We start from the raw sequence: 13,533 nt of genomic DNA, 5'->3' as shown, positions 1-13,533 counted from the left end.
GCTGTTGGCAAATACCATAAGCCAAGTCAAAAGGCCAATCAATAACATACTGAAAGAAAATATTTGCAACATATATCATAGATAAAAGGCTGATATTTCTAATCTTTAAAGAATTCTTCCAAGTAAAAGAGAATATAAAGACCAACAACCGTGAAAAGACTGGATAAAAAGGTAGAACAGACAGTTGGAGAAAAAAGACAAATGATGTTTAAGTATACGAAAAGCTCAATTTCACTTGTAGTAATAGAAATACAAATTTAAAATATACTCTCATTTCTCATCTATTAGATTGGTAAAAATTCAAAAGTTTGGCAACACACTCTATTGGCAATGCTATGCTGAAACTGGCACTCTCTTACATTATTAGTGGGAGTGAGAAATGATATGATTCCTTTGAGGGAATTCTGAAGTATCTAACAGACACACACTTACTCAACAAACCTATGTTAGGAATCTGCCCTGGAGACACACCTGCAATAACATGCAAAAACCCAGAGAGTTACACAGATATAAAAGCTTACTCATTGTCACATTACTTCCAATAACAAAATACCGGAGACTGGTTGCACAAATGATGGTTCAACCACACAGTAAAATATTACACAGCTGTAAACAAATAAAACAAGGATGAGACCTGCCATTCTAACCTTCAGGATTGCTATCTGGCTCATATGTCTGCAGAGTTTCTTGTTGTTTAAAGGAGGTATTTTTCAATGCTTCCAAGCCTTCCAAAGCCGTACTGTGTTCAGTCAATGATTTTAAGAGAGAAATGCTATTTACTAATCCAGAAATTTCTGAAGAATTTCTAATATTATTCCAGTATTGTTTGCTTTCTCCAGAAGTTTCTACATCAATATGGTCCTGGGATAAACTTTGACTCCTTTCCACCTCTTCAGATTCAGGAATATGTGATTCTTTGTCTTTGGAAATATGTGTTTTTCCCGAAGGGTAACACAAAGAATTGGAAGCTTGGGTCTGTGATTTATCAAGTGCAATACATTCTTTAGAGTGAATCTGTTTGGCATTTAATAGCTGGATACTGTTACCACTGCTAGAGGTTAATGGTAAAACCTGATTGGTATTTTTGTCTAAGTCACTTCCCACAATAAAAGGCCGAGTCTGAGCCTGTTCTGAAAATAGGTTGTTTTCAGGTTTCTGATCAGCGGCTATGTTTAAAAAATGAGGAATATGTAAATTTGCGTTCATACTTTCAGATTTACTTGGGAAGGAAGCACTAATGGATTTATTAGCGCCTTCATCATTTTCTACATATCTATCATCAGTCCACTCTAAAGATGAGTCAAAATTGCTTAATGTGTCACTACATACCTCCTTTCTTTCTTTCCCAGTGTTTCCAGCTTTCCAAGTTCCTGTGTCATAACCTACACAAGTTCTATCACAAAACTGTGAAGGCAGAATCTCTTTCATGAGAAATGTCTCTGAAAGTTTGCCCCCAATAGACGCTAAGAGAGGCAGATGTTCACTGCCAACTTCTTTACAACTTATATTCTCACATCTTGAATTGCTGCTATTAACCAAAGGTGCCTTCACCCAATCCTCTGAATCCTGGGAAATTTTGCTGCTTTCCTGTGATTCCTCTTCAGTGTCACTGGTTTCGAAATTGTTTAGATTAAATGTGACTTCCACAAGTGGCTGTGATATATCACTCATGGGTTCATGAATACTACTAAGGCTTTCATTGTTAGTGCTACTTTTAGAAAATATATCATCAGAGATCCCAGAATTGTTACTTAGTGAAGATTCAACTTGCAGATGTTCACACTTCTTTTCTGGTGTTCCATTTATATTTGTCTCCTGTGCTTTTTTTCTAAGAAGAATTGATCCTTTTTTGCCTATCTGGTCATTTTGATCAACAGATCTTTTATTATTTTTTTGAATGTCAGAATCTAACAATAAGCCATCATTTACTACAATGCTACAATTAATTGGTAAGCTACTGTGTTCATAGAGTGAAGGAATTTCTAGTTTTCCTTCTTGATCCCAGGATTGATCATTATCATCTATTGGCTTATCTTCATTATACCTTTTTCCCTTTTCAGCACATGTTTCAAAGAACTGGATCCCTTTTTGCATCGAAAGGTCTTTCAAGTTTAAATTACCTTCTTGAGTCTTGGGTTTCTCTTCCGTATCTTTTCCATCTACTGTAGAAGAATGTGCAGGTGAACTCTGTGAGGATAAATACATGGCCCACCGGCTTTTATTTCTCATGGCATTTTCTGATTGATGCTGGTTGTGCAAACTTTCTGTGCTCTTCACTTCAGCATACTGTTCCTGTTCAATTAAGCAATTTGGTTCAGCAGGAATTTCTAAACTTCCTTGTGGCTGTATCTGAGGGAAATGGCCTATAATCTCAGAATTTAGCTCCTTAGAAGTACTTGTGGATGTGGACTTCAGAAGAGCCAATATCTGGGCTTTGCTTCTAATGTTTTGTGAAACTCCTAAACCGTGAGATGCCAAACTATCTCTTTTCATGGACTCATCATCGGTCAGTAAAGAATCTGAATGCTTATTTACAGAACTGACAGGAGAGCAAACATAATTTTCTTCACATAGCACTTCTGGGTTAATCTTGAAGGATGGAGTAGAGATAACTGAAGAAAAAGGTATGCCATTTCGCTCTCTGTTCTTATAAGTGACAATGTTCTCAGAGTCTGTTGGCATACTACTTGCATCTTTCTTGCCAATTGTAGAAAACAAAGGAGGTGTGCTGTACAATGGAGAAAGAAAAACAGGACCAGGTTTCTCAGACTCAAGTGAAGCAGCTGGTTCACTGTTTTCTGTAATAACCATTTTCTTTGGCACTTGACGTGGTCCTTGAAAACCCTAAAAATATTAAACAATTATTAGCTATTCTATAGACGATAAAGAAAATGTAAAATGAACTGGCTAAAAAAGAAAAAAGAATGTGCATGTTTTACAAGATAAAGTAACAATTAAAATATAAATTTTGGGAACCTTCCCTGGTGGTCCAGTGGCTAAGACTCTGCACTACCAATGCAGGGGGCCTGGGTTTGATCCCTGGTCTGGGAACTAGATCCCACATGCCACAACTAAGACCCAGCACAGCCAAAAAAAAAGATATAAATTTTGCTATGCTAAAATGCAAACACTCATTTGTATTAAGATTAGAGTTTACTTCCTTTCTACCATAGTGAAAGTGAAATCGCTCAGTCATGTCTGACTCTTTGTGACCTCATGGACTGTAGCCTGCCACATTCCTCCATCTATGGGATTTTTCAGCCAAGAGTACTGGCGTGGGTTGCCATTTCCTTCTCCAGAGGATCTTCCCAACCCAGGGATCAAACCCGGGTCTCCCGCATTGTAGGCAGGCACTTTACTGTCTGAGCCACCAGGGAAGTCTTTTCTACCATAGCCTATACTATGAAGTACAGTTTTAATCATACAGTGCAACAGCTTTACAATTCACTACTTCTTGAAATGATTTTATAAATATATATTGATTTATTATTTTCAACAGAGAAACTTACAGTAAACTTCCTTTTTAAACCAGCAGGCTGACACCCAAGGGATCGGCCGGAAGACATAAACCTCTTTGAATTTAATGCTGGTGCTTCTTTAATGACATCCTGCTTGACAGCTGTGCTTCCAGCAACTTTAACCTCCTCAACTGTGATTAAGTACCGATCACTTTCTAAATCATCTCCAGGTTTAACCTAAATTTTAAAGAATAAACATCAAAATCATATATGTCTAATTATTTGATTATATACGTGTTGCAATAAACTTCAAGCACAGGCAAAGACACAATGGATATTCAATAAATAGTTGCTAAATGAATCAATAACTACTTATTACTATGTACTAGTTAACTATCAACAAGCACACAAAAGAGTAATACAACAAAATAAATTCACTAATTTGTTTATTCAGCAATACATATTAAGGATTATACGAGCACTTTTGCTACATGCTGGGGATACAAAGACAAACAAGAAAACTGTGCTTCATCTCAAGGATTTCACTTAGAATTCATAAAATTAAATATAATTCTTAAATTAGAGCTATTAAATATCAGTTATATATGTATATCTTTATAAATCGAATTAGATATATAAAATTATCACAAATTATTACAAACTATTACTTAAACAATCATATTCCTAATAGCATTTCTAATCAGTTTAATAAACAGAATACAGTACTATTACCATTTCAGACTGCAACATAAAAAGATTATCAACCTAGCTGGTAATATGGAAAATCTGTGTATTATCATAGATAAGCTACTCAATCTTTACTCATGAAATAACTTTAAATGAAATAACAATAACCATTGTTACCATCAATTAAGTATTTACTAAAATAATGCTCCTCCTAGACCCTCTTTTGATCAATATTAGAATTCCACCACCATTTTTGTCATAAAATTTTAAAACAGATTAAGTACCATGGCCAAAATCAACACAATGATAATAACAATATACACTTTAGCACTTTGAGAATCACTGTACTAAACAGCGAGGCACTTTACCTAAGCTATTTCTAATTTTCTGACCAATCAAGTAGAATACGTCCATGGTCCTCATTTTATAGTAGATAGGGTGAACACAGAGAGGTGAGGTTAGCTAGGAAGTGTGTGAAAGTGGGAAATAAATCCAGAACAAATAACTTCTACTGTCCTTATTCTTTATACTAAAATATTCTTTTGGTTCCCTTTTCTTCCTTCTCCAGAGAAAAAACATGACTATTTGAGAAAATATTTCAAATAAGAACAATTTCACAAAATATATCCCACTGCAGTTCTCTGATTATTAAAACCACATAATAGAGTTAGAATAACTTTCTTAGCTCAAATCCTAGCCTTACCACTTTAACTCTATAAACATGGGCAAATTATTTAATCTTTCAGTACTATACTCTTAGTCTATAAAAATCACAGGGCTGAATAAAGATTAAATAATATCTAAAAGCCTTTAGCAGAGTCTAGCTAATAATAAATGTTCAATAAATACTATCTATAATTACTAACATTAGTGCCATTACCATACTATTTAACAATATTCACAAAGGAAGTAAAAGATTTTTTAACAATAGCTTAAATATAAGATATATTAAAATACCTCAGGGCACTTAAGAAATAAACTCTCCAAACATCCTCCTTTGTCATCATATAAAATTGCCTATATTAAAACAAAACAAATATTAACAATGCTTAAAAAAAAGGATACAACATAATTCTACTTTTCTTAAATATCTTCAAAGCAAATGAAAAGTTGTTATATAAATAAATCATGTCTTAAAGGATTACCCACTTTGTAAACTTGGATTAGAAAGTGCATCTATCTCAAATGTTTACTAATCATCCATTCAGTGTGTGTAAAAAAGCAAAGGCATACTCATAAATTCAAGAAATTAATCCCTACCAGGAGAATCTTAGAATGAAACTGGAGAGAAAACCGAATTGGAATAAGTTACAGGAGGCATATCAGGAAACAGTATCAGTAAAGAGCTTATTGTAATGCTGTGATATGAAGGATCAAGGAGATGATTAGAACTTGAAATAAGTCCTCAGCAATGGGATAAGACAATTGTTTGAGGCATAAAAAGTAAAACTTACTGAATGTGCAGGATATGGGAGAAAAAGGAAACTAAGGTGATGATCATTTTCTGGCTTTCTCCTGTGTCTCTCTAGCTCTCTAGCCATGCTGCTCACTGTTCAGTCCCTCAGCCATGTGTGACTCTTTGCGAACCCATGGACTACACCAAGCCAGGCCTCCCTGTCCCTCACCATCTCTAGAAGTTTGCCAAGTTCATGTCCATTGCATCAGTGATGCCATCCAGCCATCTCATCCTCTGACGCCCTCTTCTCCTTCTGCTTTCAATCTTCCCAGCACCAGGGACTCTTCCAATGAGTCAACTGTTTGCATCAGGTAACCAAAATACTGGAGCTTTAGCATAAGCCCGTCCAACGAGTATTCAGGGTTGATTTCCCTAACTGATTTGACCTCCTTGCTGTCCAGGGTACTTTCAGGAGTCTTCTCCAGCACCTCAGTTCGAAAGCATCAATTCTTTGGTGCTCTGTCTTCTTTACGGTCCAGCTCTCACAACCGTACAATTTTATGTGGCCACTGGGAAGACCACAGCCTTGACTATAAGGACTTTTGTCAGCAGAGTAACGTCTCTGCTTTTCCACGTTGTCTAGGTTTGTCATAGCTTTCCTGCTGAAAAGCAATCATCTTCTGATTTCATGGCTGCAGTCACCATCTGCAGTGATTTTGAAGCCCAAGAAGAGAAAATCTGTCCCTATTCCCACCTTTTCCCCTTCTATTTGCCATGCAGTAATGAGGCCGGATGCCATGATCTTAGTTTTTTTTAATAGTTTTAAGCCAAGTCTTTCACTCTCCTCTTTCGCCCTCATCAAGAGGCTCTTTAGTTCCTCTTCGCTTTCTGCCGTTAGAACGGTATCATCCACATATCTGAGGTTGTTGCTGTTTCTCCCGCCTGTCTTTAATTCCAGCTTGTAACTCATCCAGCCCGGCATTTCTCATGATGTGCTCAACGTGTAGATTAAATAAACAGGGTGACAGCAGACAGCCCTGTCGTACTCCTTCCTCAATCTTGAATCAATCAGTTGTCCCATACTGGGTTCTAACTGTTGCTTCTTGACCCGCAAACAGGATTCTCAGGAGACAGTAAGACGGTCTATATTCCCATCTCTTTAAGAGCTTTCCACAGTTTGTTATGATCCATGCAGTCAAAGGCTTTAGCCTAATCGATGAAATAGTTTCAAAATGAAACTCAGAATCTTCATTGTTCCCTCTAAATGTGCTTTTCTTTTTCAGAGATCCTATCTTACTCAGTACCATAAGCATAATACAGAAGCCTAAAAGTCACTCTGGATTCTCCTCTCCTTCATATCCAAGACCTTCAGATTCTGTATTTTCAGTTTCTCTCCATTACCATTTCTCTCCATTGTCAATGCTAACGCCTGCATGGTCAGAGCCCCATTATGTTTTGTCTATATTATTCTACAACCTCTTTATTATAAGTCTTTCTAAATCCAATCTTTCATCCTACATCACTTAAAAGGTATATTAGACATAGCTGCCAAAGGGATCTTTCTAAAAACAGAAACACAATTACATCATTCTTCTGCTCCTAAATCTTCACTGGCACCTCAGACTGAGCACACAAAGTCCTTTATAATACGCCTCCTGCCCACGTCTTTAGCTGTCTCTTCTACAGTTTTCCAACATGGACCCTTATTCCAGCCACAGTCAATTGTTTCTAGTTCCCAGGAGTGTTTCACACTGTGCTACACCTCCACATTGTTACAGCCACAACACCATCCTGGCTTCCTTCCCTCAAACCTACCAACTTTGTTTACAAAACGAAACAAATACTCAAAAGAATACTCTTCATCCAGAAAGATTTCTTTGAACCAGAGTCAAATTTTAACATCTCTCATTTATAATCTCATAAAACCTTAAGCGTATCTCTGTACATATTTTAATTATTAGGCTCTTAGATAAAAATTAGATAAAAGTCCCTTGAAGACAAAATCTGTAACAATAGTTACTATTCACTGCATGTTTTAAATGTGCCTGGTACTTCCTTAAGAGGTTTGTTTTCTTACAAGTAGTCTTTCTATATTAAAAAGTGTCTTTTACTGATAATTTCAGAGTGATAGATATGTATTAAAGGAGGCAATATGGAGATCTTTAACTGCTGGCTTCATTCAGGAGGATACAATCTTGCCAACGTGTCCAATGTTATCAACTCATCTGTAATAAAGTTCTTCTTTTAAATTTGGTAATATTAAGAGAAACAATAGAACCTACATCTCCGGCATTAGCAGGTGGATTCTTTGCCACTGAGCCACCTGGGAAGTCCAAAATACACAACAGATGTAGGTTCAAACCCTGGGTCGAGAAGATCCCTTGGAGAAGGAAATGGCAACCCACTCCAGTATTCTTGCCTGGAAAATCCCATAGATAGAGGAGCCTGGAAGGCTACAGTCCATGGGATCACAAAGAGACACAACTCAGCAACTAAAAAATAACAATTGTTTATTTGCTGAGAGTAAATCTTAAAAGTCTTCATCACAGGAAAAGAAAAAGAATTTTTCTAACTATGGATGGTGATGGATGGGAAACAGACTTACTGTGATCATTCTGCAGTGTATACACATATCAAATCATTAAGTTGTACGCTTGAAACCACAATAATGACATGTCAGAAATAGACCTCAATAAAATAAATGACTACAGTAGATTGCTGTCCCTCATCCCTTCAGTGGAAGGCCTATATAGAAAAAAAAGGCCAAGTAAGAGAAAACCCTTGCCTGTCTCTGAACTGAGACATCAGTTTTCTCCTAACTTATAACTCAAACTGAAATAATGGCTCTTCTTGGGTGTCAGGCCTGTTGGCATAAACACTAAAACCACATTATTAGTTCTCATGGGTCTCCAGCTTGCCAACTACAAATGTTGGAACTTGTCAGCCTCCACAATCACATTACACAATTCCTTCCAATATATCTCCCTTTCCTCCATAGAGAAAGAGATAATTTATGTATCTTTATATATCTCTACAAAAGCATGAAGGCCTGAGTCCTGAGTAAAAATTTTAATCATGGGAAGACAATTAGCCAGCAGAAAATACTTAGCAGTGGACAGTAAGCAACATTAGGAGAGTGTGGTGTCACAGAAGTCAAATGAAGAAGAGGTCATATGATGAATGAGGAGACAAGGGTATTAAATAAGGTCATGAGAACGGATAAGAGTAGAACATTTAAATTTGACAGATGAAGATAATGATAATCAGGGTGGGAAAAGAAACCCATAGAAGGATCACTATATCTAGTAGGGTCAAAGATTTATCCTAGTAAATAGTTCTCTCAAAACTTGATAGGATATCAGAAAATAATGAAGAAAATCCAAAAACAGAAGAAAAGAATCCTACACATAATTTCAGAAATTGGCAGCTTTTCTAAAATATGTCAACTCTATAGGTACCATTACACTGTGAGCATTATTGTGGTATAAATATATTTTATAGTAGTTTTTTTGGTATAGGTAAACTCTTACTACTGCAATGAAAAAAAAGTGCCAAAATTCCTAAAAAGTTTCATATAAAATCTGATTTTTTAAAAAATCAAAGGAAATTAAATAGTATTTACTGACTTTTATAATCCACAAATTAATCACTGTGATATAGGAATAATTTGACAACTTCTGTTTTCACATCCTATCAGCTTATGGATATATCTAAGGTTTTATCTACAGACTTTTCTTAATATTCAATCAAAAGAACCCAACTTTTAGACTCCTTAGTCCACTGTTTTGCACTTACTTTGTTTCCTAAGTGAGTGATCTTCAGAATTCCATCTTGCCACACTTTCGACTTCTTCATCTTTTGATGAGTATATAGTACCTTATTTCGAAAAGTATAAAGGAAAGAAATGGTTTCTACTTATACGTATTAAATGTTATATGTATTTTTATACCCTTCCTTTATACAAAAAAATATGTAAGGCATCACAAGGATCTTTTATTTATTAAAATTAAAGCACAGATATCATAACAATGAAACATCAATTTAAAAGAAAAGGAAGAAAGAAATCTGGTCATTAAAGACAATGGAGGTGACAAAGGAGAAGTGAGAGTATAAAAGGGTCCTGACACCAAACAGGTTAAGAACCATTAATCTAGATAGAATAGACGTGCCAGTCTTTCGAGAGAAAGAAATTATGCCCTGGTTCCAAGCTTCTGAACAATTTGTTCCAAAGAACTTTGCATAACCAATGTGACTGGAGAAGGAAATGGCAATCCACTCTAGCACTGTTGCCCAGAAAATCCCATGGACAGAGGAGCCTGGTAGGCTACAGTCCATGGGGTCGCCAAAAGTCGGACACGACCAATGTGAACTCTAGGGTTGCCAGACAGAATACAGGGCAATATTTAAGAGATGCATACTCATACTAAAAAATTATTCACTGTTTATCTGAAATTCAAATTTAACAGAGTGTCCTATTTCAGGTTTGGGTTTTTGTTTTTTGTTTTTCTTTGGTTGCTCCAGGTCTTAGTTGCAGCATGTGGGATCTTCTATCCTCACTGTGGCATGCAGAATCCTTCACTGTGGCATGTGAACTTTTAACTGCAACACGTGGGATTTGTTTCCCTGACTAGGGATCGAACCTGGACTCCTTGCTTTGGGAGCAAGGAGTCTTAGCCATTGGATCACCAGGAAAGTCCCAGGTTTGGGGTTTTTTTTAAATTTATTTTAGGTTTTTTAGCTAAATCTGGCAAATCATTTGTGAAACATGAAAGGAAGGAAGGAAAAAGGAAAACAGTGAAAACAAATAAGACTTACAATAAATTCTTGACTTTCCATTATTTCTTCTGAAATTAGGTTCAGGTGCAGAAAATAATCAGTAGTCATTCAACTATTTATAGCACCTAAAATGAAAAATGACAAATATTCAACCCTGATCAACAGAATAAGTATCAACTACAATTTTTCACCACAAACTCTTGACCAGAGAGAGGTGTTTAAGTGTTGAGACTATGTAATCACCAAGGGAAACACATGTAGGGAATTCCCTGGCAGTCCAGTGGTTTGCACTCTGTGCTTTCACTGCAAAGGGCTGGCATCAATCACTGGTCAGGGAACTAAGATTCCACAAGCTTCCAGGGTAAGCCAAAAGTAAAAAAACCAACCCACAGATGAGTAGGCTGCAGACATTTTTCCAGGTGCCATAATATATATCAGAAAATGGATTCTCTCCAGGCCCCAGAAGCTTGGTTTCTCTAAGAGCTTCAATTTTAAAATTCTCTGAATTGCTACGATCACCACAAGATGGCCCCCTTGCATTTCAAATTTTTCCTTTTACATTTTCAAAGTCAATGTAACATAGTATCTAAAACCAAATATACATTATAATACACTCTCCAAGGAAAAACTTTTTCAATATAATTGCAATGAGTACTATATTTATCCCATGCTATTGGATAAAACTGTTATTGCGGGCAAATCTGGAAATCTAATATCACTGACAATGAACTGAAGTAAATAAGAGATGCCAAAGAAAAGTATTATTATTTGTAACCACTGCCTTAGATCCCTGGGCCAATAGCATTAGCAACACCTGGGAGCTAGTTAGAAATTCAAATTCTTGAGTCTTGAGCTATTAAATCATAAAGACTGGCATTGGGGTCCAGTACCTGTAATTTAAAAAGCACTGCAGGTACAGTGATACACACTCAAGTTTGAAACCTACAGGTATTCAATAAAGCAATAATTTGCAATTCTGGATTAAATTCATCCTTTATATGTATAAAATGTACAAAAATAGGCCACCTACATGTTATTTATAAATCACATATATTTAGTACTTACTGTGTGCTATGTACTGTGTGTACATAGCGCTAGGCCAAGATACTAAAATGAACAAAATACTACTCCTAGTCTCAAGGAATTTCAGTATAGCAGGGTAATAAACAGTAATTACAAAAAATATGGAAGGAAAAGCACTGGAGGGGTACCCAACTCAGTCTAGGGCATCAAACGAGGTTTCCTGAAAGACATAATGCATACACTGTAAACCAAAATAATCATTAACCAAGGAAAAATTCCAAGGAGGGTATTTCCAAATAAGAATAACATGTACAAAAAAGCTGTGGAAGGCATAATCAAGGAACTCTAGTTTATAATCAAGTGTAAGATAGTGAGTTGTGAGAGATAAGTCTGAAAAAGTGAGCAATAACAGGATGCAAAGGGCATTCTATTTTATGCTAAGTTGTTCGGACTTTTTAAAAAGACAGTAGGAGGCCAAGGCAGAATTTCAAGAATAAGTTAACATAATCTGACTTGGGTTTTACAAAGATTGCTCTGGCTGCTAAATGGAGAAAGGGCAGGGCAAACGGGACACAAATGAGAAATGAATACTTGTCCCATGATATAGTTCACAGCACAGGGCCAGACCTACAGAGGCACTGCCTTTCAGAAATATAACTCCATATCCTAATCCCTCCCCTCCAGCTAACAGGATTGACAGATGCCTAGCGAATGCCAAGAAGATAACAGAGGTCCAAAGAAACACATGGTTGACTGCTGCTTGAACAGCAACTGGCTTCTAGCCACTGAATGCGTTAGACATCAAATATATGTAGATAAGACTACATAGTGTCAACACAATGCTTGGCATGTAGCAGTTAACATTAGATCCCTTTAATAACGGTTATTATTTATTCAGTGTAAATTATATGCTAGAACACTGTTAAAATGCTTTAAATTTTACACCTTATAGTACAGATACTATTTTTTATATTCATTTTACAAAAACAGGAAGTGAGGTACATCAGTATGTAATTTGCCTAAGATCATGAAGTAAATAAATGGCAGATTCAGAATTCAAAACTAAGTAGTCTAAATTCTGGTGTTCCCATTCACAAAAACTACATTATGTGACTATGGAAAACCTACTGTAACAGGCAACAATGGGACTGGATTCTTTACATATATTTATCAGTCTCATAATCCTGAAAAGTTGTTATTACCATCACAATTTACAGGTTAGAAATCCAGTATTTACTTCTTTCGGATTACTTATACGCTGTTTACCAACTGCAAAATAAATTCCCCCATTGTTTTCCTAAATTAGAAATATTACTTGAGGGATGTATTGAGACGGTCCAAACTCTTGTTAAGTGGTAGATTACTTTAAAGAATTACACTTCAAAAAAAGGGGGAGAGATTAGATGTTTTGTGATAATTTAGTACAGAAATACATACATATCTTCACACACACATTATTGTGCTGTTTTTTAGATTTATGTATAAAATTCGGTGTTATCACTAAAATATGACCTGTTCTTGCTAAGTACGATGAGATGTTTTTGGTCCTTTTCTTTTGGAACAAGCAGGATCTTTCGAATCCCTACGTGGTTCACAGATTTAAAAATTTAAGAATCACGAGCCCAATAGCCTTTTAAGAAACGGTCCAGTCCAGACAACCAAAAGATGCTCACATTTCATTTGCCAACGTTCTAATTATCACTATCTTGTGTAACCAGATGACAATGAAGAAGTGACCCTTTGTCAGTCCTAAAAGCAAACAGCAAAACCATCCCGGGTTCTCACACGGATACCGGAACTGCCCAGCAGGAGTTGGGGGAAGGTGGTAAAGACGAAGCACTAATTATTTACAGGTTGCTGGGCCAAGCCGTGAACCAACCTTATCTCCACACAGTTTCGTTACCGAACCCCGTCTGGCGGAGCAAACTCCTTCGCCCGTCGCATCAAAATCAGTGACAGCACCTCGAGCTCAAAACTCCAGCCTATCTACCCTCAATCCCCAGAAACTCCCGAGTGGAAACAGCTCTTTTAACTTGCTCATTCCACAAAACCCACTTTCGAACTTCTCCCGCGAAAAGCCGTGACATCATCAACTCGCGACTGCACCAGATCAAACACCACTATTTAGCCCGCCCACCACGGCTCCGGACCTGAACGGCCGTTTTCAAACTGCCAATCAAGTTCCTCTTTGGC

The 13,533-nt window shown here is 36.6% G+C and overlaps 1 protein-coding gene across 5 annotated transcripts in view; it reads right to left on the bottom strand.

Moving 5' to 3' along the window:
* Window positions 1-13,515, bottom strand: part of ZGRF1 (zinc finger GRF-type containing 1) — a 55,727-nt gene extending 42,212 nt beyond the window's left edge. For 4 of the 5 annotated variants that reach the window (XM_018049209.1, XM_018049210.1, XM_013964465.2 and 1 more), the window contains exons 1-6: window positions 13,220-13,515; window positions 10,357-10,442; window positions 9,337-9,417; window positions 5,103-5,162; window positions 3,510-3,695; window positions 648-2,844 (exon numbers count right to left, since the gene is read on the bottom strand). In XM_018049209.1, coding sequence (XP_017904698.1) covers window positions 648-2,844; window positions 3,510-3,695; window positions 5,103-5,162; window positions 9,337-9,417; window positions 10,357-10,425 — 2,593 coding nt within the window. In that variant the 5' untranslated portion in view covers window positions 10,426-10,442; window positions 13,220-13,515. The remainder of the gene's footprint in view (window positions 1-647; window positions 2,845-3,509; window positions 3,696-5,102; window positions 5,163-9,336; window positions 9,418-10,356; window positions 10,443-13,219) is intronic. The other variant, XM_018049212.1, reaches the window with a different exon arrangement.

This window comes from Capra hircus, chromosome 6 (assembly GCF_001704415.2).
Source record: "Capra hircus breed San Clemente chromosome 6, ASM170441v1, whole genome shotgun sequence".
NCBI classification, from domain to species: domain Eukaryota; kingdom Metazoa; phylum Chordata; class Mammalia; order Artiodactyla; family Bovidae; genus Capra; species Capra hircus.
Note: the sequence above shows the minus strand (reverse complement) of the source record. Positions and strands in the feature narration are given on the sequence as shown.